Source organism: Ziziphus jujuba, chromosome 9 (genome assembly GCF_031755915.1).
Source record: "Ziziphus jujuba cultivar Dongzao chromosome 9, ASM3175591v1".
Taxonomy (NCBI): domain Eukaryota; kingdom Viridiplantae; phylum Streptophyta; class Magnoliopsida; order Rosales; family Rhamnaceae; genus Ziziphus; species Ziziphus jujuba.
This window is the reverse complement of record NC_083387.1, coordinates 5,104,653-5,131,061: the sequence shown is the minus strand read 5'-3', so window position 1 is coordinate 5,131,061 and position 26,409 is coordinate 5,104,653. Positions and strand designations below refer to the sequence as shown.

The 26,409-nt window shown below is 32.2% G+C and overlaps 4 protein-coding genes across 9 annotated transcripts; 1 reads left to right on the top strand and 3 right to left on the bottom strand.

Annotated features, from left to right (window-relative positions):
- Nucleotides 1-1,590: 1,590 nt before the first annotated feature.
- Nucleotides 1,591-7,499, bottom strand: LOC107425778 (glutathione gamma-glutamylcysteinyltransferase 1). 3 transcript variants are annotated; one of them, XM_016035815.4, is made up of 9 exons: nucleotides 7,166-7,499; nucleotides 5,544-5,818; nucleotides 4,965-5,121; nucleotides 4,577-4,815; nucleotides 3,861-4,024; nucleotides 3,551-3,602; nucleotides 3,203-3,430; nucleotides 2,576-3,091; nucleotides 1,591-2,007 (listed from the first exon to the last, which is right to left on the bottom strand). In XM_016035815.4, exons 2-9 carry the CDS (start codon nucleotides 5,616-5,618, stop codon nucleotides 1,918-1,920), a joined length of 1,521 nt encoding a protein of 506 aa, XP_015891301.1. In that variant the 5' UTR covers nucleotides 5,619-5,818; nucleotides 7,166-7,499; the 3' UTR covers nucleotides 1,591-1,917. The 3 variants fall into 3 exon arrangements, with proteins under 3 accessions (XP_015891301.1, XP_015891302.1, XP_024933116.1); XM_016035816.4 differs by lacking the exon at nucleotides 5,544-5,818 and having other exon boundaries at nucleotides 7,166-7,498; XM_025077348.3 differs by lacking the exons at nucleotides 5,544-5,818; nucleotides 7,166-7,499 and having other exon boundaries at nucleotides 4,577-4,853; nucleotides 4,965-5,105.
- Nucleotides 7,500-12,462: 4,963 nt separating this feature from the next.
- Nucleotides 12,463-19,810, bottom strand: LOC112491032 (uncharacterized). Of its 4 annotated transcripts, none has more exons than XR_009640837.1 (5): nucleotides 18,409-19,802; nucleotides 18,013-18,084; nucleotides 16,451-16,547; nucleotides 13,711-14,066; nucleotides 12,846-13,598 (listed from the first exon to the last, which is right to left on the bottom strand). XR_009640837.1 is itself a non-coding variant. In XM_060820300.1 (2 exons), exons 1-2 carry the CDS (start codon nucleotides 13,795-13,797, stop codon nucleotides 13,095-13,097), a joined length of 591 nt encoding a protein of 196 aa, XP_060676283.1. In that variant the 5' UTR covers nucleotides 13,798-15,533; the 3' UTR covers nucleotides 12,846-13,094. The 4 variants fall into 4 exon arrangements, 1 of the variants encoding a protein (XP_060676283.1); XR_009640836.1 differs by having other exon boundaries at nucleotides 12,847-13,598; nucleotides 16,451-16,542; nucleotides 18,409-19,796; XR_009640838.1 differs by lacking the exons at nucleotides 12,846-13,598; nucleotides 13,711-14,066 and adding an exon at nucleotides 12,463-12,823 and having other exon boundaries at nucleotides 16,451-16,542; nucleotides 18,409-19,810.
- A 756-nt stretch (nucleotides 19,811-20,566) lies between these two features.
- Nucleotides 20,567-22,668, top strand: LOC107410103 (piriformospora indica-insensitive protein 2). The gene has a single exon (XM_016017510.4). The coding sequence runs from the start codon at nucleotides 20,991-20,993 to the stop codon at nucleotides 22,407-22,409; it is 1,419 nt and encodes a 472-aa protein (XP_015872996.3). The 5' UTR covers nucleotides 20,567-20,990; the 3' UTR covers nucleotides 22,410-22,668.
- Nucleotides 22,478-25,653, bottom strand: LOC107425751 (CRIB domain-containing protein RIC6). Its single transcript, XM_060820158.1, has 5 exons — nucleotides 25,378-25,653; nucleotides 25,108-25,250; nucleotides 24,909-25,009; nucleotides 24,612-24,711; nucleotides 22,478-24,401 (listed from the first exon to the last, which is right to left on the bottom strand). Exons 2-5 carry the CDS (start codon nucleotides 25,166-25,168, stop codon nucleotides 23,914-23,916), a joined length of 750 nt encoding a protein of 249 aa, XP_060676141.1. The 5' UTR covers nucleotides 25,169-25,250; nucleotides 25,378-25,653; the 3' UTR covers nucleotides 22,478-23,913.
- Nucleotides 25,654-26,409: the final 756 nt, after the last annotated feature.

Below are 26,409 nucleotides of genomic sequence, written 5' to 3'. Positions count from 1 at the left end.
TAGGTCCATTCCCTCTAATATTTGTGGTCCAAGAATTTGAGATAATCTTAATATAAAATCTAGAGATTTTTTAGTGGGAAATGGTCCTATAAGAGATTTTTTTATTGGAAAACACTTCTAAAAATAAATTTTCTAGATGAGTATTGATTATAGGATTTTATTTAGTAATTTTGCTTCTAGAGATGCAAGAAGAATTATTTTTATAAGATTTGTTGCATTTTCGAAGTTTACCAGTAGTATTTCTTAAGGTAATTGCTATTTTTTTTCTTTTTTGGTTAAAGGTTTATTCATATGGAATTACTAAAAAATGTTAGTGGATTGGCTTGGATGAGAATTTTGAATGCTTTCAAGCATAAATTAAGTGCTTTACTTGTACTTTTTTTTTTTCATGGTATATGAAAAAAGAAATTGAAATGCTTTTTTTTCTTTTTCTTTTTTTTTTTTGGTTATGCAATAGTTTTATATTTAATGATTATTATAATAGTTTTATTGTTATTTCCTCTATATTTATATTTATAAATAAATGAAAATATATAAGAAAAAAAAAGGCAATCTTTTGATTTTATATAGGGTATTTCAAATTTCAAGACCAGCCTTACCTTTGATATTTGTGGCACAAACAAAATGCTTCCAAAAAATTGTAAGCTGAAAATTCATCTAACTCCTCCTCTTTGTTAATTGGTTCCCTAAGCCAAAGCTGGTGACCATACACATCATAGCTTCATGATTGCGCTAACCTTTTCCATTTGCCACTCTCTTCATAGAGTAGGTTGGCACTCGGTTACAAATGTCCGTAGCTCTGATTTGATTTTTCTTTTCTTTTCTTTTTATTATTATTATTTAAATTTTTTTTTTTTTTGGGTGGCTATGGGGCAGAAGAGATTAATAATGTATATAAGTTTAAAAGGATTTTGGAAAGCTAACGGTACACGAGAAAATAGTACACACGAATTGTAGCGGGAGTGAAAACCATGCCGCGAGGGAATAACAACGCTGCGACGCAATAACGACGCCGTACAACATCCATACATCTTAGTCACGTTTTATACTTGCATACAAATTCTCGAATAGTTCTCCATCGAGTGCTGCTGTCCATACGTTAGACAAATACGGTTTTCTTTCGACATATATCTGGAATTATTTTATTTACCAAAAACAAGTATATATATATATATATTTGGAATCACTTTTTTACTGATTTCTTGATTTATTTCCATGTGAAAAGATTTTCATTGTTTTGTATTTGTGGTTCGCAAGCTTCTACTATTTTTGCCCTTTTCGGGTCTGTTTATTTAAAATCTTAAAAGGCTTATACATAAGCACGCGCAGTTCCTTCCTTTTTTTTTTTTTTTTTTTTTTCCCTACTTACTTTTCTTTTTCGGTTTCACAATCCAGAGCTTAGTTAAAATGGTTTACTAGAAACCTCTCCGGTTCAAAAATACAATCATGCACTTAACAAATAATTTAATTTCACAATCCAGAGCTTAGTTAAAATGGTTTACTAGAAACCTCTCCGGTTCAAAAATACAATCATGCACTTAACAAATAATTTAAAAGTGAAAAAAAAAAAAATGGGTGATAAATAAAAAAAAAAAATATATATATATATATATATATATATATTGGTGAATCGGTGATTAATAATATTTAGCAGCACTTTTTAATCTCCAGGAAAATTGCTTTGGCTCTTTACCACGCTTATGATCACAGTGAGAGATGATCTTCTTTTCAATGTAGACAACCTAAACGAAGTCAATAAAGAGCCTTTTCTGTAGTTTCTAATACTCGAGAATCTGAGGATGGGGTAGCCAATTGACATACCCTCTTTGGTAAGTAACCCAAAAAAAAAAAAAAAAAAAAAAAAAAAAAGAAGAAGAAGGAAACAGATAATAGGGCAAATGACAAAAAGGGGCTTAACTACGAAAATAGAGGTGCACCAAGAACCTCATCGACCTTGTTCTCTTGGCATCTCTTAAGAAGGTGGAGCTGACGTCGTAAATGCAAGACCTGCCAAACCATATTTAACCATTAAAAGAAATAAAAAAATAAAAATTGAAAACTAAGACGGGCATCACTTTAACAGAGCGAAATAGTAATTAGGCACTGCACAACGTATTGGCAATCATATGGCGATTGTTCAATTAGTATGTCATCAAAGTAATAAAGGTAGCTTTTTAATAGGGCATAACTTCTTGTTTCTCCAATCAATGAAATAAATATCCAAGTTTTTTGTGTGATCATGCCCACACAATTATCTCCTCGGGATAAACATGTTTCTACTAGGTCCCAGTCTCACATTCACAAAAAGAATAAATGTAGACAACTAGTTTTGTCTGATCCTAACTTTTCGTGTAATCATGCTCACAATATCATCTACTGGAGATAAACATGTTTCTATTAGGTCCCATATTCACAAAAAAGATAAATGTTGACAATTAGATTTTGTAAACAGGGCTTCAATTACCTACCTACTTGGGCACTCAATTTCCAATTCATCTTCTCAAAAACTACCATCGACAAATAAAAATACTAATTTAATGTAAATTGATTAGTAGTATAAAGGTTACCAGCTTACCTCTTCTTGAAGCAAAATAGGAAGCTTTTCGGTTGAAACAAGGCTAAGTATTTCCTGCAAAAGCTTCTCCTCTTTGATTCCTGACCATGTCTCTGGAGGCAAGGCCAGTAGGAGTGCTGTAAGAACATCATTTCCAGCTGGGTGCATCCCAATGTAATTTCTTGAGCCAGTGCAACAGCAACTATGAGTTGTCTGGGAGGAAGGGACTAGCATATCAACCCCCTGCTCAGTATTACCATTTACAACTGTTCCACAAACTACTGTAATCGGCTTGTCACCATTAGCTTGCAAGCATTTTACACATGTTTCCCGACAGCAATAACACTCTGACTCTGAGAAGCCAAACTTCCCAGCCAAAATTTGTGCCCCTTGGCAACAAACACTTGCAGCAATCTTAGGCAAATTTTCCCCATCACCAGAAGCTGTAAGGTTTTTGCAGCATGAATTTGCTGAAGATAAAAATGCTGCCACATGCTGGAAAAGACCAGTGTTCTGTACCTGTTTCAATACCTCCTCCTGCAAAACAACTTGGGCACTAAACTTTTGGTAGGCAGTAAAAGTAAAGGGGGAATCCCTTCACATAAAAGCTAAATCTGGAAGTAAACATAAATGTCAGGCTCTAAACACCTTGATAACAACCCTAGCTTTCTCCTCTGAGCTTAAACTTTGGCCACCATCCTCTCGTATCCGAACTTCTGCAACCCACTTGATGAACTCCTCAAAATTGGATGGAAGTGATGTGCAAACTACAGAGAGAACTTTCTGGATGTCCTTCATATCCTCTGATTTCAATAGAAGAGGCACATCATCCATCAAGTATTTCGCAATACCAACCCAACTCTCATGTTTACAGCTCTGCCATAAATTCAAAATAAAATTCTTCTTGAGCAAATAACATCTTTTATTTTACTATCCCAATGAACAGCACTGACATATGAGAGTGTGAACTTGGAAAAGTACCAAATTCAATCATACCAGTGTATAAAGCAATCCTGGCTCCCTGTGAGGCCTAGATATGAGCATGAACCTGAGAACAAAATATTATCAAGAAATAAATTCATACCCATGATGAAGTAAATTTTTCATTGAAGATTGACATGCAATTTATTGCAGCATGAGCAATTATTAACATCAGTAAAGGCAGATATCATATTATCGCCCCAGGAGAAGAAATGCAGATTCTTCAGGAGAGAAATGCAAAAACATAAAAAAAGCTTCAAACATATATGTCCAATATCACCATGTTTAGGAAATATTCACCAAAGAATCATACAAGGACCCTTACCCTCTGTGCTGTCCAGTTGTTTCATCAACATCATCCATTGCCTCCCACAAAAGTTTCAAAGGAACCCAGTGCGGAGGATATTTAAAACGTGCAACATCCAAGATAAGTGCCATGTCCTTTCCAGCATGATAACCACCAATAGGTGAAAAATGACCCGTCCCCGTCTGTAATTAAAATTTAATTGACATATGAATTCTCTAACAAAATGTCAGGTGTAGCTAACAAAAACTTCTGGCACTTTCTTCAAGACATCTTAACCACACAAAAATGTTTTAAACAATGACCGATTAAACTTGCTTTTAAGGGAGTATACTCTGTAGAAAAGCTTTTAGCACATGACAAAAAATAAATACCTAAAAGTGACTTGGTCTGATATTCTCTATCAGCATTCTGATAAGTGAGAAAATCAGGTCTTTACATAAAACTTTTAAGAAAGCCGAAAATAGTACAGGCAAATACACCAAAGATTGACATGCACATAGAAAGGCCAGAACACGATAAGTCTTCCATAGTTAGATCCAATATCATTACCAATAACCTATATGCTTGGTTAACTTGTATGTATTAGACAGAACACACTCCCAGTTCATATTAAAAGTGTATAGTAGCAAAATATATAGTTGAAAATAAAGTCTAAAGATGGGTTTAAAGAAAATAAAACTATAGCATACACTAAATCCATGAACAGCAGTAAGTAATCAAAGATCAAATCGAACCTGCTTGAAAATTGCTCTGTTATACGATGAGATTACATGGCAATCATCAGAAGTTGAGCATTTCATAACATATCTACGGAAATCATTAATGGTGCTTTGATTTGTGCGGAAGGCTTCAACCTTTGCTCCAGCACAGTGAGCCAAGCATACAACCTTCCCAAATGTTATGCCTCTTGCCTTAACTTTTTCCAATGGTTCACAGCAGTCTAACATAGACTCATCAAACCATCTCCAGGGTCCTAAGCCACAAAACAAAATGCATGTGAAACACCCATTCCTGACAATATTCAAGGAATTTAAAAACAGCATCAAAGAAAAAAAATATATATGCATCTTCTTTAAAGTCTATTTAAAAAATATTCTATTCAACCAAAAAACTAAATCTTACCTTTCCATTTTCTTCCAGGATCAATAGCAAGGGCATTCAAGACCATAGAAAGACTGGCTAGTCCACAATAGGCAGGCTCTGACTGTGTTTGAAAGTAAGAAATTAACCTATAGAAGTTCTCCATCGTTCCACTGTGAATGGCTTCTACAAAAATTTGCTGCAATTCCCATAAACCACCACATACACATTCAACCATTTATCAGCATTTATAATGACGTATATTTAGCAGCAATTAGTAAGCTACCACATTCAACTCAGCCAACGACATTTATCTACATTCTTTCAGCTAGACATATTCAAAAAAGAAAAATTCTCCAATTTCACATATTAACAGAAAAATAATAATAATAATAATAATAATAATAATAATAATAATAATAACCGTTGATTATAAACATAGAAAACTAGGACAACTAAGATATAGATTCACCGACAGCTCTAATTCAACACCAGTCACCAGCTGAAAAGTGCATACGAAAATCTCAAAAATGGAAAAAGGAATTACAACCAAGAATACCTAATAGCATGAGCTCAATAGAACTTGCAAGAGAAGAAATCGAAAGCAACTGATGGAGTTACCTTTCCTTCTGAGGAAGCGAAATCGATCGCAGGAGGAGAAGGAAGGAGTCGTCTGTACAACCCAGCCATAGCCATTTTTTAACCCAATTTTTTTTATTTTCTTATTTAACAGAGAAATCAAAATCGATTTAAGTAGAAGAAAACTACGATTTGGTGGTGGACTAATATGGCGCGGAAAATCGGATTCGGAATGTTTCCGTTAGGGTTTTAAGGTAAATTTGCCGTTCGCCGACTTTCGAATAAAAAAACGACGTTACGGCCCGCCTAAATTATAACTGTTCAGAACAAAAAAATGCATATTACACTCCAAGGAGAAACAAATAGACTTTGACCGTAAGCCGGCGACCAGTCGACGTGGCGGGGGAATCCAAGACTCTATTTTGGGTGTAACGGTAACGGAGGCCCAAATACGTAATTTTGTTTAAAGCTAAGGAAACAGGTAAGATTACACAAATACCCCACCATTTTTGTTTTTGTGTTTCAATAAAGACGCCGGCACACACACACACACATATATATATATATATATATATATTATTAAGCTTTAAATTTCATTTTGTTCATTTTTAAGCAGTTTTGAAGATAATGTAGTTAATCTAACATGCAAAGGTCTTGTAAAATTATATGATTTTGTAATATCATTGTTTTATTACTGCAGCTAGGAATGGGCAAAGGTTTGATTTAGAAGCTTTTTTTATTTTTTTTTCATATAAAAATAAATAAAACAAAGGAGAAAATCAGATCAAACCAAATTAATTATTATTTTGGTTTGGTCAGGTTGAGCTTGGCCCAGTTATGGGTCTAAAATTAGTTTAAACCCGTGTTTTTTTAATTTTTTTAAAATACTATTATATTTTTTATTAGTTTAAATTTAAAATTATCAATAATTTAAATTAGATTACTTATAAATATATTAAAAACAACTAATTATAAAAAAATTATCAAAAATATATATGTATATACCCCCTTCAAACAAATTTTGAAAGTTAAGCAAGAAAAGTCATATTTTCATATAAATAAAATCTATTATATTAAAAATTGACATTTGACATTTGTCTCTTTAACATTTTAAAAAATTGAATATAAAAAAAGTCTTTGTAAGAAAAATCCAATGATAAATTCACTATTTTGTTGTAATTCCAATCCCTTTATTCCACTATCAACCGAAAGGGAAAAACGGGGGGGGGGGGGGGGGGGGGGGGGGGGAGGAGAAATGGGGTCAAACCGTAAAGGATAAGTACGTATCTATTAATCTGATTTTATGTGTTTTGTTTTTTTAACAAAATATAATTTGAAATAAAATTAATTTTATTTTGATACCGAAATAAAATAAAATACGAATTAATTAATTGTAATTCTTATACATTCGCGGTTCAAAAACTGTATATTAATACTACTCTTTCAGCTCTAAAATTCGACAAGTTTAACTTGCACGACATTCGAAAATAAAATTAACTAGGAAACTATTTGAAACTATATCTACTTATATATATAACAAAATCAATCTCATGCCCTCTGACACTACACCATTAAAACATTACAGATTAATAACCTAAATTTCAACGTATGTATAATACTCATATATATATATATATATATATAAAAGCTGCATATATACTAACCTTGCCTTCAGGTGAAGCATACTCAATGGCCGGAGGACAAGGAAGAGATCGTTTGTAAAATCCAGCATTATCCATTTTTTTTTTTTTTTTTTTGGTTTCTTCAGTATCTTCAACGAAAATTGAAGAAAGCAAGGTTTTTATTTGGTCGAGGAAGAAAGAAAGGGTTTGAGAGTTGAGAAGCTGGTATAAAGAACCGAATATAGAATTCTGAATAAAATTAGATTTGTCATTACATATTTATATCATTTTCACAAAATTAAGGCTAAGAAATAAACGGAAAAAACGAAACAAATAGGAAAGTTCCTTTAATTTCACCTTCTCCTTTCCTCTATTTGAGTTAGAAAACTAATATCTTTATTATTGCAATATCAAATTTAGATATATATATATAGGTCGTTTTATGAACAAGTAAGACGTAGAGAATTGTATTACCAAAAAAAACGACGTAAGAGAATTAACAAATTAAATATAATAATTAATTTCCTAACTTGGTAAATAAAAAAATCAGCATATAGATTGATAGCTTACGTCGAATATCTTAGCAAAAACAAAAATTAAAAAAAATTAAAAAATTAAATAAAAAAAAGTAATGGATGCATATAAAAGTTGGATAGAGTTTGAGTTGTGGTAAACCATCACGTGGATGGATAGAATTGTAATTTGGTTTGATAGAATGGTCTGACATGTACTTACGAGGAAAAAGGATTGAGATTGGAAAATTCCCATTATAGCGATCACCAGTCATAAAAGGTTAGCAAGACAAACAAGTACATAGATTCATCAATAACAAAGACAAAAGTTCTCAAAAAATCTTCTTTCTCTTCTTGTTTTCGTTAGGTGTTGGACTAGGAAGCTGAAAGGAAAATGGTCAAATTTTCCAGTCAACCAAACAGTTCAATGAATTCGCAATGATAAACTATGGGGCAGATCAGCACCTTTAGGAATTTTTGATATCGGCGTGAAAATTCTACCCTTCAATTCCAATTTGATAACGAAGTTAAAAAGCAAAAATAAATAAATAAACAAAGCAACTTCCTCCTCTTCCAACATTAGAAATTTGGCTTTTTAACCAAAAAATAAAAAATAAAAAAAAAATAGAAATTTGGCTTTTATACCATAGCTCTTTTCAATTAATAAGTTTATTAGTAGTTGTCCTTTTTATAAATAATACTACTTAACAAACTGAAACATATATAGCTAAATAATTAAACCCCAAATATGAGTTATAAAACAAGATATTTTTTGTTATCTAATTGCCCATGTTGGAGATATAAAGTTTAATTTGCTGCATATTTTCACATAGTGTATGTAATCCAAGTAATAGATCAAATAAAAATGCATCTCATTTTTTATTATTTTAAAGGTTCTTGTTATATGAACTCTCTTTAATTTGCTCCTATGTTCAAAAGTACTCTGTAATTTGAAATAATTTAAAAACACTCCTTATACAGTTAATTTCCGTCTAAAAAAATTGCTCTATCCTATGCGGCATCATAAAATGACTTAATTACCCTATCGTTTAAAAATAACATTTAATAATTACATATACATTTAATATAATTAACTTAATTTTATTTATTAAAAAATATATTACTTATTTAATTTTATTAATTTACTATTCTCATATTTTATTACATTATTTTAATTTTTAATACATAATTTCCATTTTCTACCACATACAAATGGAGAGAAAAATATTGTACAGTTGTAAACTCCTTTTTTTGTACTTTTTTTTTTCTCTCCTTCTTTCAATTTATTTTTATTTTCTTTTAAGTTATTTTTTCACTAGTTATCATTTCGTTTGCCTCTAGCGTTTTTTACATGTAAACTTTTCATTATTTTTTTTTCTTTTTTTTTTTTGGGGAAAACTCCATTACAATTTTTGACAAAAAAACTCAATTACATTTTTTTTTTAATTTTGTTTCTTGATCTAATTTGTGTATAACAATAGGGAATAGATAATATATGAGACGACGATCTTTTACCTAATAATAATAATAATAATAATAATGGATAGGTTATCAAAAAAATCTAAAAAAATAGAGATCAACCACAAACAAAAATAAAGAAGAAATTTGTTCTTAATACCCAAAAAGAATAAGCCACAGTTTCCTCATTTATCCATGCTTTAGATTACAAATCCACAATCCCACTAAATTTTTCATCCAACGTATAGAAGAACAGGAATAAACATCAAAGAATAATTCAAAATCGTAAAAATGACGAAAATAAAATAAAAAAAAGAAAAAAGTTATCTAACGTAGCTTCATACAGACCCGGGAACTTGGCTTTAAAACCCCCAAGATGAAACTAATTTCTTTAGTAGCTGGGAAAAAAAAATTGTGAAGGAGGATTAATTACAAATTACCACTCACCAAAATTACTAAAATTAAATAGTGATTATAAAAACGACAAATTATCAATTACCAACTAGCATTGTTTGTTGTTCGGACTTGGGGAATTGGGAAAAGAAAAGAAAAAGAGAAGAAAATTAGTTGGAAAATAAAATGCCACACTTACAAGAATGTTTTTCGGTTGAACAACATAACCTCTGAAAATTTTGGTATCTCTTGGTTGTAAATCTACATATTGATACGATTCCAATAACGTTTTTAAAGTTACTAGTTTTGCATTTGAATATATATTCCAAAAACAATAACAGCAAAAATAATTTAAAATCAATTACAAAAAAAAAATATAAATATATATATATATATATATATATGGAAATGAAATTGACCAAAAGGATGCGAATTCAAAACATTAGAGTGCTCATCTTCCTCTTTTTCACCTTAATCAAAAGAAATCACGGATTACACTTTTTCCCTTTTTTTAATTTATTTTTTTCATTGTATAAAGTAGTAACTGTATGTTTATTTAAAATAAATATATTTTTCTTTTTTATCTCTTTATATTATATTTCACTTTTCCAGCATATATAAAACAAAAATATCAGCTTTTTCAGATTTAAAAAAAAATTTCAATTATTATTTTACTATTTATTAAATTCAATGAAAATTGACTAAAGATAAAGAATGTTTTTGAATTGTTTTAAATCATTAAATACTTTTTGAAATAAAAATAAACCAAAGGGGACCCATATAATATTAATTTTTTTTTTTAATAAGATCTATATTTATATAACTAGTAAATTTTCATTTAAATAATAAAACTTAATTCAGTTGAAAAATAATGTGCACATGATTGTATAGCCCGAATCTTATAACTTCATTTAATCATTAATTTTTATATTATACCATGCAATATAAATCGAAAAATGTTTTATTTTATTTTTCATTACCAATTGAAATAAATCAGTTCACTTGATGCAATTTAGATCATAGGATTAACATTGAGTTGGTAAACATTTCCTCTTTAAACTTAATGAGAAAATAAAATAAAGATGCTTAAAAAGCCAAATATAACTTAAGGGTATATTTTTTATTGTTTTTTTCCACTTATATCTTAATTGAACTTATAAGTGGTAATACATTTTATTTCTATTTTTTTTAACTTAATATAAGACCCTCTTTTTTTTTAATCTTATTTCAAAAAGCAAAACTTTTCACTTTTATTTTAATTTAAAATGTCCTAAAGCTGTTTGTTCTACCCAAAATTACCCTTCCCAAACTTTTAATTCCAAAACTCTTCAATCTCTCTCTTTGTCTTTTCGATAAAACTCTCTATACCTCGCTTCCATCTATTAATATCTCTCTCTCTCTTCCATCCACCCTCTTCTCTCTTCAATCACAGATCTATCGGGAAAAATTTTGGAAGGAAATCCAGAAAAAAAAATCATATATAGATGACGAAAAAATTCCAGAAAACTAGATACTTTTCGGAACCTAGAAATTGGAAATTCTCATCCTCATCCTCCTCCCCAAAGACTGGAAATCGCAAAGCCTCGAGCTCAGACTCAGACCGCCTCTATTGGAAGACGACGGCGTTGAAGCATTCACAGAAATTAACAGAAGCCTCATTACAAATTGGAGATGGAGTTGTTTTCTTCTTTGGATTTGTTGAGAGGAGATGGATTTATGACCATCCGATTTTAGATGGGAATTGATCGGATGGTTTGGAGAGTGGGGAATTAAGACAGTGGAACCGAAAGTGGGATATGTTAATATTATTTCTTTCTTCTCTCTCTCTCTTTTTCACTTCCTTCCTCTCACTCTTTCTCCTTCTGTTTGGTTCGCTTCTGTTGAAATTTTCCTAGAAAATAAAAACTGATTCTGGAAAATGAAAAGGGGCAAGAATGGATATTAATCGATTTACAATTTTAACCTTCTAAATGCAGTAACTTTTATCTCAAATGAAGACAAATACGTCAATGTAAACAACACGAAATTAAGACACATTTGAAGAAAGTTTTTTATTGAAGGTAATTACGTAAAAATTTATTGTTAATATATTTTTTGTTCACCTATATTTTAAAATATATATATCATCTTATGTTTTTTTTTTTCTTTTTTTTTTTGTATTGACACTTATTATTTTTAATAAATATTTATATCAATTTCAATATAAAATAATAAAAAAACACAACCTAAGTCATATCAATTTTTATATTTGTTAAATAAACTAAACCCAAATTGAATTGAAAGAAAAGAGTCTCCGGAAGTTACATGAAACAACCAATTGTAAAAAGGTCGAAAGGTGAAAAGGAGAATGACAGTTTTAGCGTTATTGGGGGGTTGTGTGTTGGGGCAGAACAAGTGGGTCCTCCTACCTTCTGGATGCAGTAATTTTTGGGTACGTTTGTTATTCGGATTAGACATGATAGGATAATATAGTCTTATATTTGGTATAGTTCCGAATTAAATGGTGGATTGGTTGTTCCATATTTGGTGCATGATTAAATTAGATTGGACTATTTTATAATTTTTTTTAATAAAAATTCATAAAATTCGATTTATAATTATAATAAAAAATAATATATTTAATTAATATTGTAAATTGATATATTTGTATTTACATATAAAATTTCAATTTTTATTACATCCACAAACTATATTAATTTATAATTTTAAGAATAAATTATAATTAAATTATAACATAATATTTTATAAATAATAATTAATAAAAAATAAAGATAATTAATGAAATTTTGTAATTGTAATTTTTTATTTACATTGGAATTAAATTGTAATTTTTTTTATACCCACAAATTACTTTTAATATATGGTTTTAAAAACCAATTAAATTGATATTATAATATATTAAATCATATGTACAAATAAAAAAACATAACATCATTAAGAACTTGTTAATAACTACGATTTCACATACTTGTCTGCATACAAATGTATATATTTGAGTTTACACCGATAACTAGTTATATGCGAAATAAATAAAAACACCCATTGATAATAATCCAAACAAATAGCCGATTATACAACAATTACGTCACTCATTGTTCAAGTTGGCACGTGTATGTGTGGTGATATGTTGTATTGGATTTGCCTCATTTAGATTCCTCATCATTTGTTCTACATACTCAGCATGTGCTATTTCAGCTTCTTCGGTTGTATTATAGGCTTGATATAAATTATCCTTAAATCCTTGGACTTATTGATGACATTCAGGCCAAGAATTATATATCTCTGGTTGTCTACCTTTAAATACAACATAAATTCTTCTCCTTGCCATTGAATATTCCTGCATATTATATTAAATTATAACATAATATAATAATATAATTAAACAAAATGACAATGCATTAAATCAATCAAGTGCATATTAATACACTAAAACATAACACATGCTTCATAAAAGTGTCTTTACATGCATAATTAGATACCAATATCCATTACCATACCACATATGTCCATAAACAATCATACAACATATGTCCATAAAGTTCAAATATAAGTGTTCCTAATTATCATCCCTTCATATATAGGCTTAAATATATGATCCACAAAGATACTTAGTAATTTAAAAATTTCCTAGCAAAATCAATCTTGCCCGCATCCGTCCTAATAATCTTAAACACCTCATCATTCGATGGATCCAATCTTAATGCCTTAGAGATATCGAGATTGTCATCAGCAGAGAAGCCTAACCTGTCAAGCTCCATAGCTAAGTATTGTGGATAATTGGCTTCAGATTTATCTAACTTTGCAGCCAATTTATCAAACAATTTCTCTGCTACATTGCTAAACCCGCTCATAATATCATCATCCTTCAATCCAGATTTTCTCTTACCTCTTGATTTAGATCGGGTGGACGGTTCACTATGTATTTCATTCATAGACATAGGAGAACACACATCATTAAATTGTTCATTCCCACTATCCAAATTCAAATCATTGACCATATCAATCAAAGTTTGTGCTCCATGTCTTGTTGCCCGATCCTTTCCAAAAATTGTAGCAAGCCTCTCATACATCGGAAACGATTTATCTCTCCATGCCTTTGCACTTGGATTACTCTAAAATAAAAAATAAAAAAATAAAAACAAACAAACTTTTAATTGTAAACAATAGAAAAACATACTTCAAGTTAAAAAATTCAATGAAAAAAGATGTCCAATGTTTCGAAACCTGCATATATGCTTTCCAAACTTCGTCACTATCAACTTCCACACATTTAAGAGAGTCATTCCATCCAAATCCACTTTTGTTTAGCATATCGTATATTATACCGTATTGCTTCTTCCACTTTTTCAATTTTGACTAAATATGTGGATTTGCTCGCAACCCCGAATTAGGACATATCTCAGCTAATCGCCTCTCAATCATAGCACTTGTGCCAGGCTTGAATGATCCTGTGTCACACCGCTGCCCACTAACTACAACCTCATCTAAAATAAGCAGCAAAGCATCTTCCTCCATTTTACTCCATATTCGTCTAGATTCGACCCCTCGGATATCATGACTGCTACCTCCAACCTCCATTTCTATCGAAAATTCACATTTTTATGATTTCAACAATACAATAATAGCAAGCAAATAAACAACAATCATTCACGGTTGACAACAATGACACAAAATATATATTGGTTTTCATACAAATGATCCAAGATGTTTAACAAACAATATAAAATACAACAGTTAGAGAAGCATTAAAGACAATAATCGACCACTAATGACCACGACGACCTCTCCACTCATCAAACATTTGCTTAGCTAAATCATCTCTCCAATGGGTCCATTGGTCCGATGAAGAAATCGATCCTATAAAGTCATCCTCGATACTAACATCAACATCATTACTCCTATCAAACTCGACTTCCCCAGGATCAATTATCATTTCTCTTCTAATAAAATTATGTATAAGGCAACATGCGGTAATTATCTTGATTTGTGTTGCAATAGGATAGAAAGATGGACTTCTTAAAATTGCCCACCACTTTTTAAGAACCCCAAAACATCTTTCAATGACATTCCTAGCAGATGCATGTTTCATGTTGAAATACTCTTCATGATTTATGGATGCACAACCATCTCTCCACTCAGAAAGGTGATATCTTGTTCCTCTATATGGTGCAAGAAACCCTTCACCATAAGTGTAACCAGCATCCACTAAGTAATAACAACCTAAAAAAAGAAAAAACATATCTCCTATTAGTGTATGCAATGTTGACTACTACAATGTAAAACTTGAGAATTAGTCTTACTAGTTTGTACCCTTAACCCATTTGGCCTACTTAATGCATCTTGGAGTACACTTGAATCCGAAGTAGAACCTTCCCAACTAGGTAATACAAATATAAATTCCATATTTGGATTACATACATCTAAAACATTTGTGGCTATCTCACCCTTTTTTGTTCGATATCTTGGTTTATCGTTTTCTGGGACATTCACCTTAATATATGTTCCATCTAAAGCTCCCAAACAATTCTACGTCATTAATAAAGTTATGAATATCAGATAATGTTACAAATAATTAAACTATAATATAAATAACCAAACAATTCTACAAACGTACCGTAAATACTTTCCATCTATCATCCAAACAATTATTTGATACAGGTTCTGGTTGTCTCAATAAAGTCTTATGTAAGCGCAGTACTCCATGCAACACAAAATTGAAATATCTGCTAATCGTCTCTCCCGATCTAAAAAGTCTAGTGATAATTGTACGATTCTTTGTATGATAAGCAATTATGTGTAGAAATATACACACTTGCTCTTCCAATGTAATAATGCCATCACTTTTAACATATCCATCCTCGCGTAATAACTGACACAAAGTATCAAATGTTCTCCTATCCATCCTAAGCTGACTAATACAATTAACATCATTGTCTAACAGACTATTTAGAAATGACATACGTAATTCTGCATTTCTAGGTAGTTGATTCCTATAACCTCTAGCATGTTGCCTTATATACGCCCAGTACATATACATAAACAAAAACAACATAAATGTTGTACAAAAAGACTCTAATTGTGAATCATTTGGAAGCAAAAAGAATGCAGCGACTTTTCTTTGATCCATATATACTACAAATATATATATATATATATATATATATCAAAAGCACATTATATTTGAGACACATAATTTATTTTGGATGAAATAGAAACAATTATTTATGGAACTAAGAAAAGATGAAAAAAACATAATCATTCCTAAACTTTTTTGTTTAATTGATTATAGCAATGAGGTAGGATTAAAGATTAAAAAAAATATATATGAACTGCATATTTAATATTTATTTACATTTATGTTCTACTAATATACTTTTTTAACATTTGTTAATTTGTAATCAAATAATATACTTCATAATTGTTATATTTAATACGTATCTTATATATTTTTATTTGTTTATAACATGTTTTAAATAAATAAGGCATCAATTTCATAACCTCATTTCAATAAAATGGATCGGCTCAATAGGGTGTGTTTGATTGTGCCAGAGATATATTTTTAGGTGACATGCAATTAGTTTTATTATGGCAATATATATAGATAGTATATTAATATATAAGGAATTTAATAAGAGTGTTGTACAAGGTACAAACAACTAAATGCAATTTCAAATCAATGGCTCGGGTAGCATGCCAATGGAAAACTTCAACTGTAGCCAAACATCATCAATAGCAATCCAAGGGAAAATACCAAATGAGCAAACATTAGAGATTTTCCTAAACATAAACTGTAGTCAAACATCATCTCAATGAAACGTATAAACGGAATTATTTTCTACATCCAAGAACACTAGATAGATTTTCTTCAATCAAATACAAAGAAAAAAGACTTAGCAGAAAACCAACAAAGAGAAAATTAAAACATTTGATCAACACCACTTTAAATATGCACTTTTCGGCTAACCAAGCTTTTTTGGCTGTCAGGGACCGAAGTTTCTCAACCACTCGTAAGTTGCACTGCCTCGTTATCCAACCGATCCAAATCACAAGATAAGTCTAAACTACAGAAAAAGAAAGGCATTATTAATAACAGATAAAGTCTAAAGTACACAAAAGAGAAATGTCCTATGCAACACTAGAAATTTGTCAAGGTCCTATGCAACACTAGAAATTTGTCCCAAATAGAATGTGGAACTCATGGAATTAGATTGTGTTGCCTTTGAAATTCTTACATTTACTCATTAAAATTAGTTTTCTTTTGTTTTCTTTTTTGGTTTTTTGTTTTAAATACTTTTATCATTAGCTAATAATTATATTTTTGGGGGCCATGATTAATAAAAATGTTTCTTTCTTCCCTTTTTTTTTTTGGCAAGCATTATCACTGGTTTTTTTTTTTGGAATAGATTTTAAATGTTAACACTATAATATTAATATGATTTAAAGGTGCATAAATGAAAGACATGATATTGTGCGACAATGTGTCATGAATACGGTAATTTATATGAATAGATATTGATATAGCATCTGTGTGAAATATATCGAGTACAACCCGAAAGTATACAACACATACAACAAAAAAAAAAAAAAATTCAGTATCAGATACATTATTTTATTATCTATAAATGAAACTGCAACGCAAACGAATTAAAATTCACAAAAAATATAATTGAGTTCTGAATAGCTACACGACAGACAGATATTACAATTATGCTTTTTCAAAATTCACATACTCAACCTCATGTGACCCAAATATACAACAAATGGAATCATTTTTACACTCCAAGTGATACTACATGATGGCGCCCCTGCAAAAATTTCCTCAATCCGCAACTATATATATATATATATATATATCTAATGGCACAAAATTGTTTCCCACACGGCTTTTTGACATGTTAGACATTGTTGGGGTACGTTTACATTTAATAATAATAACAGCATGACTATTCCATGATACTGGATATAAATTTGTGAAAGCTTAGTACCAGTGTTTTCAACACCATATGTTTATCTATCTATTAGAAGCCTAAAACATAGACACAACGAAGAATGGAAATCTATGTTGTTATTAAACTGCTACTAACAAAACATATTTTCATATTCCAATCATGTGCATCAATTGGTTCATCATTTTCTTCTTCTATCTCTAAATCGAAGAACAAAACAGATATGTTAGCACTGCTGGCCTTGAAATCCAAAATTTGGTTGCCTCCAAATAGCCATATACTTAGTAGCTAGAATACCAACACCAGTTTATGCATATTTTCATACAGATATGTTACCACTGCTACTAGCAATACATATTTTCAAAGTATTATCACAAACAGATTGAAGATCTAATTCTTTGCACAACGACATTAACCAAATTAGATATAATTCTCAAACCAACATCACAAACAGAATTAGATATGCTAATTCTCAAAGTATCATCTGAAACCGACACAAGCAAGTAAAAAATGGTTTATATTAATCTAGCCAACACATCATAAGCAACACATCAACAATAGGCAAAAACAGAACACTTACCTTCCAAATCTGATGCTTTAGCTCTAGTTTAAGCCTCCAAAATTAAGCCTTCTTCCTCGTGAATATCAAGCCCTAATTTCGCAGATCAACAAATGACATGAAAACAAAATATAAGCCCTAATTTTGCAGATCAACAAATGACATGAAAATAAAATATAAGCCCTAATTTTGCAGGTAAAAAAATGACTTTAAAAAATGAAGAAGAGGATGATGATGGAAGATTGAAGAAGCAGAAGAAGAAGAAGAAGAAGAAGAAGAAGAAAGTAGAAGATGGAAGATCAAAGAAAAACGCAGAAGAAAGGGATGGAAGATCGAAGAAGAATAGATTGAAGACTGAGAAGAAGATGAAGAAGAAGAAGTAAAACGAACGGAATGTAGAAGAAGAACTGTACTCACCGGGAGTTTCCACTCCTACGAGAGACGCGAACAGTCCAGCAAAAATGATCTAGCCAAAGACACCACTGGGAGGGAGTTGCCAGCGAGAGAGACCTTCGATGAGCTTAGGACAAATATGGCCCAGAGGGGGACGGGTCAATTGAGTCCCAGTCATTTGGTATTAAAACACTGTTTGGGTTAATTTGTCCCAAATTTAAAATTGTAAACCAAACATCACACTTGGAACACAATCCCATTCTGTCATGGCCGATCCCATCAACCAAACACACCCTTTATCTCAAATGAAGACAAGTATGTCAAATTAAACAATACCAAATTAATACACATTCGAAGAAAGCTATTTATTGAAGGTAATTATGAAAAAAATTATGGTTAAGATATTTTTTTGTTCATATATATTCGATATTTATGTCCAGATATAAAATTATTAAAAAAAAAGAAACCTAAGTCATATCAATTTTTATATTTGTTAAATAAACTAAACCCAAATCAAATTGAATCGAAAGAAAAGAGTCTGCGGAAGTTACTTGAAAGAACCAATTACAAAAAGGACGAAAGGTCAAAAGGAGAATGACATTTTTCGCGTTATGGAGGGGGGGTTGGTGCAGAACAGGTGGGTCCCACCCACCAATAGTCCCACCAGGATGTAAACGATCCACCTGGAAATGGAATTCGCATGCTCTGTCATTTCCGGAAACGATCTTCCGTACACAGAACCTACTTTATACTCCCTTCCTCACATTAATTTCTCGACGTGTGTCCTCCTAAAGCAGTTATGAGTCGCTTTCCCTGGACGCTTACTCAGACAGCAAATCGGCGGCAGCGGCGCGTACTTGTCGGCTCCGCGGCTACTCTTTCCGCAGGTTCTTGTCGGCTCCTCCGGCTGCTACTTTTTCAGTTCCCTAAGCGCTAAGCCAGCCTGAGTTCCTTTTGGGGATTAAACATCGAACGGCTTTGACAACCACGATGGAATCCACCTGGAAAATTGGAGGGTTTTAACTTTTTAACGGTGGATTTACATGTTCGATGTTTAGACAAGCCATTTAACTTTGGTCCACCATCTCTGATTGCCCCATAACAATTTCTGCTCCCGACAATCTGTGCTTCTTTTACCTGCGGAGTGCTTAGGTTAAACTGTCACTATTTAAAGACTTTGTTGCCCTTGTCAATGTTGCCTTTTTCTTTTTCTTTTTTTTTTCTTTTTTTTTTTTTTTGATTCTGTCTGTCCTTTTGAAGAATCTGTTTGTAATTGTATATGTTTTGGCAACACTATAATAGTTTTTGAAATGATTTGAATGACATAATTTCGTAAGGGATAGTTTAAGTTCTATCATAAGATGAGAATGCACATATTTCGAAATTTTTAAAAGATTGTAATATTTTATTTTATTTTTAATTTCATGTATACTTTTTGGTCCAGCGCTCAAAAGTTTTTAGCAGGATTAAAAAGACATGGCATATACATATCAGTAGAGTTAAAATTAACCAAAGTATGCTATTATTTTTGAAAATTCTGAATGTGCTTTCAACCTTTGTTGTTTGAATTTGAGGAAGTTTTCTTGCTTGTCACGGAGATGACAGAGATAAGATCAAGGGTTTTAAGGAGTGGGTATAGCGTATTGCTGATAAGGAAGTTTTCTTGCTTGTCACGGAAATGGCAGAGATAAGATTAAGGGTCTTTAGAGTATGCTGCTGAACCAAATTGACATAATGTTTGCTTTTCTTTCTTTCTTTCTTTTTTTTTTTTTTTTTTTTTTTGGGATAAAAGATTGGCATAATTTTGAATGGCATAATTATGTGCAAAGTCTAATTAATCAAATGGGGAATTGAATGAATTATGTACTTAAAAAAAAAAAATGAGTTTCTAATTCTCAGAAAGAGATTTCCAAAGTCGTCTAGGAACATTTGCTGGATCACTGGCAAAGCAGATTTGGCTGCAAAACTTTCCATTCACGCTCAAGAGAAGACTTTTAATTCCCGTGAATTTTCTTATGCAGATTATGCCTTTCCTTTTAGCTAATTGCTTATGGTTGGATAATGCTGATTCTATAGCTTCTTTGTAACGCACTCTATGGACTCTCTGTTTGCGCTATTTATAAAAAAACATAATAATAATAATAGTAAATAAATATTTTAAAATAAGGAGCACATATTTAACCCATAAACAAAAAAGGATGCAATGCAATAGGTCATATACGATAAAGGGCAAATTAGTAATTACAAAAAAAATGCAGAAACAGATGCTACAAAAATTGGGGGTCACAGGTTTACCAGAGAGGACCCAACTACCCTAGACCACACTGTATTTGGTTACAGTCTGAGACTCTGAGAGAGAGAGAGAGAGAGAGAGAGAGTAGAGACAGCTTTCACCATTTGAGCCTAGCATCTCCTTGCCACTCTTTTTTCACTCTTTTCCCCATTACCCAATATCACATTGCCCCATTAACTCCATCTTCTCTCTCTCTCTCTCTCTCTCTCTCTCTCTCTCTCTCTCTCTCTCTCTCCTCACTCAGCTTTTTAGACCTTAAAATACATCACTTTCTCCAAAAAACCTCTTCCAAACCCAACTTCATCCTCCTCCGATGGCTCTGTTCCATTCATTTTCTTCCTTTTCCCTTCTCTTCTTCTTCTTCGTCACTCTTTTCTCCATTTCATATCAGCAACCCGTCCTCAACTCGGCCGAGCAAGACTCGGTCTACCAGGTCCTCGACTCGATCAACTCCGACATCCCCTGGCGCTCCTTATTCCCCGGCGACCTCTGCTCTTCCGCTCCTCACGGCGTCGTTTGCGACTACTTCTCCGAGACCACAAGCAACGATTCCTCCTCGGTCGATACTGTTCACGTCGTCGAGCTCAACTTCGGGTACGTCTCGGACTACACTCCTAACCCACCTTGCTCTCCCAACTCCACGCTCAGTCCCCTTCTCTTCACTTCCTTTAAGTATCTCCGGAAGCTCTTCTTCTACAAATGCTTCACCGATACGCGCGTCGTTTCGGTTCCCGATATTACTCCGAGTTTCGTGTCGACTTTGGAAGAGCTTGTTTTGGTGGATAACCCATCTTTGGTGGGTCCTATCGGCTGGTTGCTCTGCAATCTGACGAATATAAGGAGAGCGATTGTGACTGGAAATGGGGTCGATGGGAAAATCCCAGATGGGATTGGTGGGCTAGTCAATCTGGCAGAGTTTACGCTATCAAGGAACCGACTGAGCGGTGAAATGCCTTTGGGTTTATCCAAGTTGAAGAAACTGAAGGTTCTTGATCTGAGTCACAACTATCTCGATGGCAACGTCCCTGAATCAATGGGTAATCTCACGGAGCTTCTGAAGCTCGATTTGAGCTACAATGAGTTATCAGGTAAGATCCCAGAGAGTTTAAAAGCCATGCAGAAGTTGGAGTTCTTGGACTTGAGCTTTAATCGTTTTGGAAATTTCGGAGTTCCTCTGTTTTTATCGGAGATGCTGAGACTGAGAGAAGTGTATCTGAGTGGGAATCAATTGGGTGGGAAAATCCCTGAAAATTTGTGGAACAATCTCGGAGGTGTTACCGGAATAGGATTTTCAGACATGGGATTGGTGGGGAGTATCCCGGCAACGATGGGTTTGCATCTGAGAAATCTATGTTTTTTGGGGATTGACAATAACAAGCTTGAAGGGACAGTTCCTGAGGAGTTTGGGCTATTGGAGTTCATTAATGAAATCAACTTGGAGAACAACAGGTTGAGTGGTAGAGTCCCATTTTCTGCAAAGTTGTCCGTTAAAATGGGTCAGAAGCTCAAGTTGGCAGGAAACCCAGAACTTTGTGTTGATGAGGGTTTGAGGTCTCTGAAGAATAGTAGCAGTTTGGGAAAATTGAAGGTCTGCAAGAAGCCATATTTGCCAAATCCTGTCATTTTCTGTGGGGATTCTTCGGCTCAAGCTCAACCAAAGCCTCGGACTCTACCTTCCATGTTTATGATTATAGGGTTACTGTTTATTTTCATGTGCCAGCTTGATTTCTAGGATTAGACTTGAGACTTTTTTTTTTTTTTTTTTCTCTTCTCCCTTTTCGTCTGGGTTTTAGACTGTCAAAAAAAAAAAAAAAAAAAAAAAGGAAGCTATTATAGCTCTAATCAAACAGAAAAACAAAAGAAATGAACAGGTTATACAGACTTAGAAATGGGTTGTTTACTTTGAATGCTCTGTGCCTCTGGTGTTGTTCCAGGGAAAATATGTAATTAGTCTATTTTTGATGAAAAAGATCATACAAAGTATTAGAATAGGATTGCTTTTTCCACTTGGGTTTACTTTAGTGCATTAGTTACATTTTCCGATACTTTTTCTTTTTAACCTATTCTTATTTTTATTATTCCCCCCTTCCCCCCACGAAATTCCATATTGTTTTTAGTTATTTTTGAGACTAGGGATTAGTTGCTAAGAAAAGCTTGCCGCTTCCAATCACAAATATCCTTTGTCGTTTTGTGTGATTTTAAGGGCTGAAGGACAAGGACAAAAGCATCAGCCTTTGTACTAGGATAGGGTTTAGACTAGGTTGGGCTATATATAAAAAAGTGCATTGGAGTTCGATATTAGGGACATGGGCAAACTTGCATCAAAAGTTAACCATCAAAGGGTTGGACTTGCCTACTTTCTGTCCTTTCCAATTGGAGCTACAAGATAAATTTTTTGAACGAAAATTGCCTCTTTTTTTCTTACCTTATAACAGAATAAGGATGATAACCATACCTTTTGGATCTTTTAATTTCCCACTATATTGTTAATTTTTTTTAATCGAAACCTTCGATTTAATTTTGGTTAGAAAAGAGGTCACATGAGTTCAAATAGAGATCCAAAAAAATATAACTAATTTAAAAAATTAAGAAACGAAATTAAAAGAAATGAATATTGATTATTAAACTTATACTGAAAAATTTCACTATATGCAAAAGTTAATAATTTGAGTTGGTTAGTTCAATACATGTTTGTGGATGTGTAAATTTAGAAAATAATATAAATACATAAAGGGGGGAAAAAAATGAATGAATATAATTTTGAACTCTCTCCATTTTCTTTACATTTCATAATTGGTCATGGATCATTTTGCTTGTCTTGGTATTGTCCATAATCTTGTGACCTACACTAAAATCAAAATCAGAATCAAGGGCCTATTAATTGAAAATTTTTTAAAATGCATATTGAAACCAAACTAGAAATGAAGGCAAAAACTGGGGAGGAAATAAAGGTTGAACTAAGAGATAAATTTGAATAGATATGCATAAAAAAAAAAAAAAAAAACCATTTAAATCCAGCTTCTTACTAAATTCTCCTTCCTTCCAATTAGACATAGGGAGAAAGCCAGGTTAAAGCAATGGTAAGTTCAACAAATGGTTTGAAAATAATGCATATACCATGGATGGATCATACAAGGGTCCATTAAAAAATAATAAAAAAAATATGGTTTTCAAACTAAAGAAGATTTCTAGCTAACAAATAATTTAACATATATCCAAAGGTTGTCATGACCTTTTCATGTAAGTCCCTTCTCCTCCCCTTCAAATGATTGTCGTTGTCGATATAATTCATTGCCATGGGATTTAGAGCCGAATTCGGATTCGGGATTTGGCCCGGGATCTGAGTAGGCTGATTGATATTGTTGTTGATTATCGGAAATTGGGGGTTTTGTTGATCTTGATCTTGATGAGGATCCACCTCCACCGGTAGTGTCTTTGGATTTCTTCCGACGGGTTTTCTTGGGGATATCCGGCCCGCTGTGTCGCGACGGAGATTCGCTCCCTAAGCTTGAATCCAAAGAAAGCCTGGTGGGTTTTGGTGCTTTTGGACTATCAGTGGAGTCTCTGTTTGAATTTTTAGAAGACCTTCTTTGCCTTGTTCTCTCAGTTTTTTCCTTCGTTGGGGAATCCACCGAACCACCTGCCGAATGGCGTCTCGACGATTTCGGCAATTCCGGCAAGTCTCTTGACCCCGAATTGTTCCGTGCACTTCTCCGATTAGGGTCTGTACATATCACGAAATTTTCAGAAAATTTAAAAGAAATGCAAAATTTTTAGCGTCCTCAGAAAATTAATAATAATAATAAGGTTGCTTGCATAGTACGTAACTAACCATGCAAACTTGTTTATATAATATGGCTAAAATGTAATCATTTGTAAAATAATTTTCATGTTTAATTAGGAAAAGTTGAATTAATCATTTATAATGTTTTACCTTCGGAGATCTTTTGACCGCTGTTTGCATCGTCTTTCATATCTCCGGTGAGACCCAACGGTGCCGATGAAAATCCCTGTGGAGATTTAAATTCGTTCATCTGCAAAATTATGACCAATTAAATAAATATTATTATTATTATTTTTTTTGTGTCAAGTGTTTAACTTAATTAGCTAGATATGGAAATGGCAGATTAATTTCTTTTGAAATGCATCAGCATACCTAAATATATAACTAAATATTTAAAATGATATCGTTTGTGCTCCATCATATTCAAATAAGAAAAACAAAATTTACCCAGCTCGGAGAATTTACAGAAGGACCATCCCATCCTATATGAGCTACATGCTTTACATCTGTGGGAAAACCAATCTGCATTTCTTGTTCTTTCTCATTATCTGCCAAAATAGGATATATATATATACATATATGCATATCAATTTCCAATAAACAAAAATTAGAAACTACATATAAAAGAAAAGTAATAATTAATTACCAAATATTTGGGAGATGTATCTTAGTCCTTTTAAAAGCCCCTTCATCTTATTGTTTGACATTTCTATGATAAATATGTATATACAGATTCAGTCTAGGAACAAGGATATTGATCTAGCTAGCTAGTATTACTCTTTGGGCAGCCTGAGAACAGAGAATACAAGAAGAAAACTAGTAATTTGTGAGAACCAATTGAAAATTGAATATCCGTACAAAAGCATTAATTCTAATATCCTTCCTTAAAAGTGAAAACCATTGATTTATCACAAACCTCTAATTGCAAACTTGCTGCTGCAACCTAAGATTCAGAGAGGACAAGGTAATTTTTTTCATTAGAAATGCCATAAACCCAACTGGATGGACATTTCAGTTTGTTTTTGTTATTTATTTTTTTTTTTTTGGGGTTTTTGGTTTTTGATTTTGTTTTTTTTCCTTTTTCTTTTTTGTTTTTTGGAAATTGGAAGAAAGTGAAAAAGAAAATGTTTAGAAAAGAGAGAAAAAAGGGTTCAAAAACATGCAACAGTTTTTGACAAATGTGAGAAAGAGGGAGGCAAGAATGGGAAAAGGAAAATTGAACAAACAAACACGAAATGCTGTTTAAAGAAAATCATCGTTTATTTCGTAAATTTGATGGTAGTGCTTTGATTTTTTTGGTCTTACCCAATTAACCAAAACCAGAAGTGCATCGAACTTTTCGGGTTTGAGAATGCAAAGGAAAAAAGAAAAAAATAAATAAAAATTTAAAAGCCAAAATTAGGAAAAAGTGTTTAACGGTCATTTTTTTGAGGTTGAAACCAATAATCTTATATAGCTGTTTTGAATTGGTAATTGTTTTCCCATGGTTAGTTTGTATCTTTGAAAGCCCCTTCCTGGCTAGCTACTACTTCCTCGGATAGGGAAATTATAATTATAACTAATCTTATCTATTAATCGCAACTTGAAATGTATATAATTAATATAAGGTATAGACTCTAGGTTGATATGTGAAAATCAAGGGAAAAAAAAAAATAATGCAATTCAAAGTATTAATGTGCTTCAAAAACAGTTAATTTACACTTTAATTTTAATTGATTAAATTATAATGAGTTTATTGATTCCCATATTACATTCCTCTCAATCTACCTATTTTGTCTTTTCTAGTACCACTCGTCCTAATGTTAAGATTAATCGTAAGAGACACCTATCAATGCACTGGGGAAAGGTTACGAAGCTCTAACAAAATCATGAGCCACTGTTTGTTCCTTCTTCATCAGTATTTTGGTTTATGTATATATATAATATATTTCTTATATTGGGATTTGAA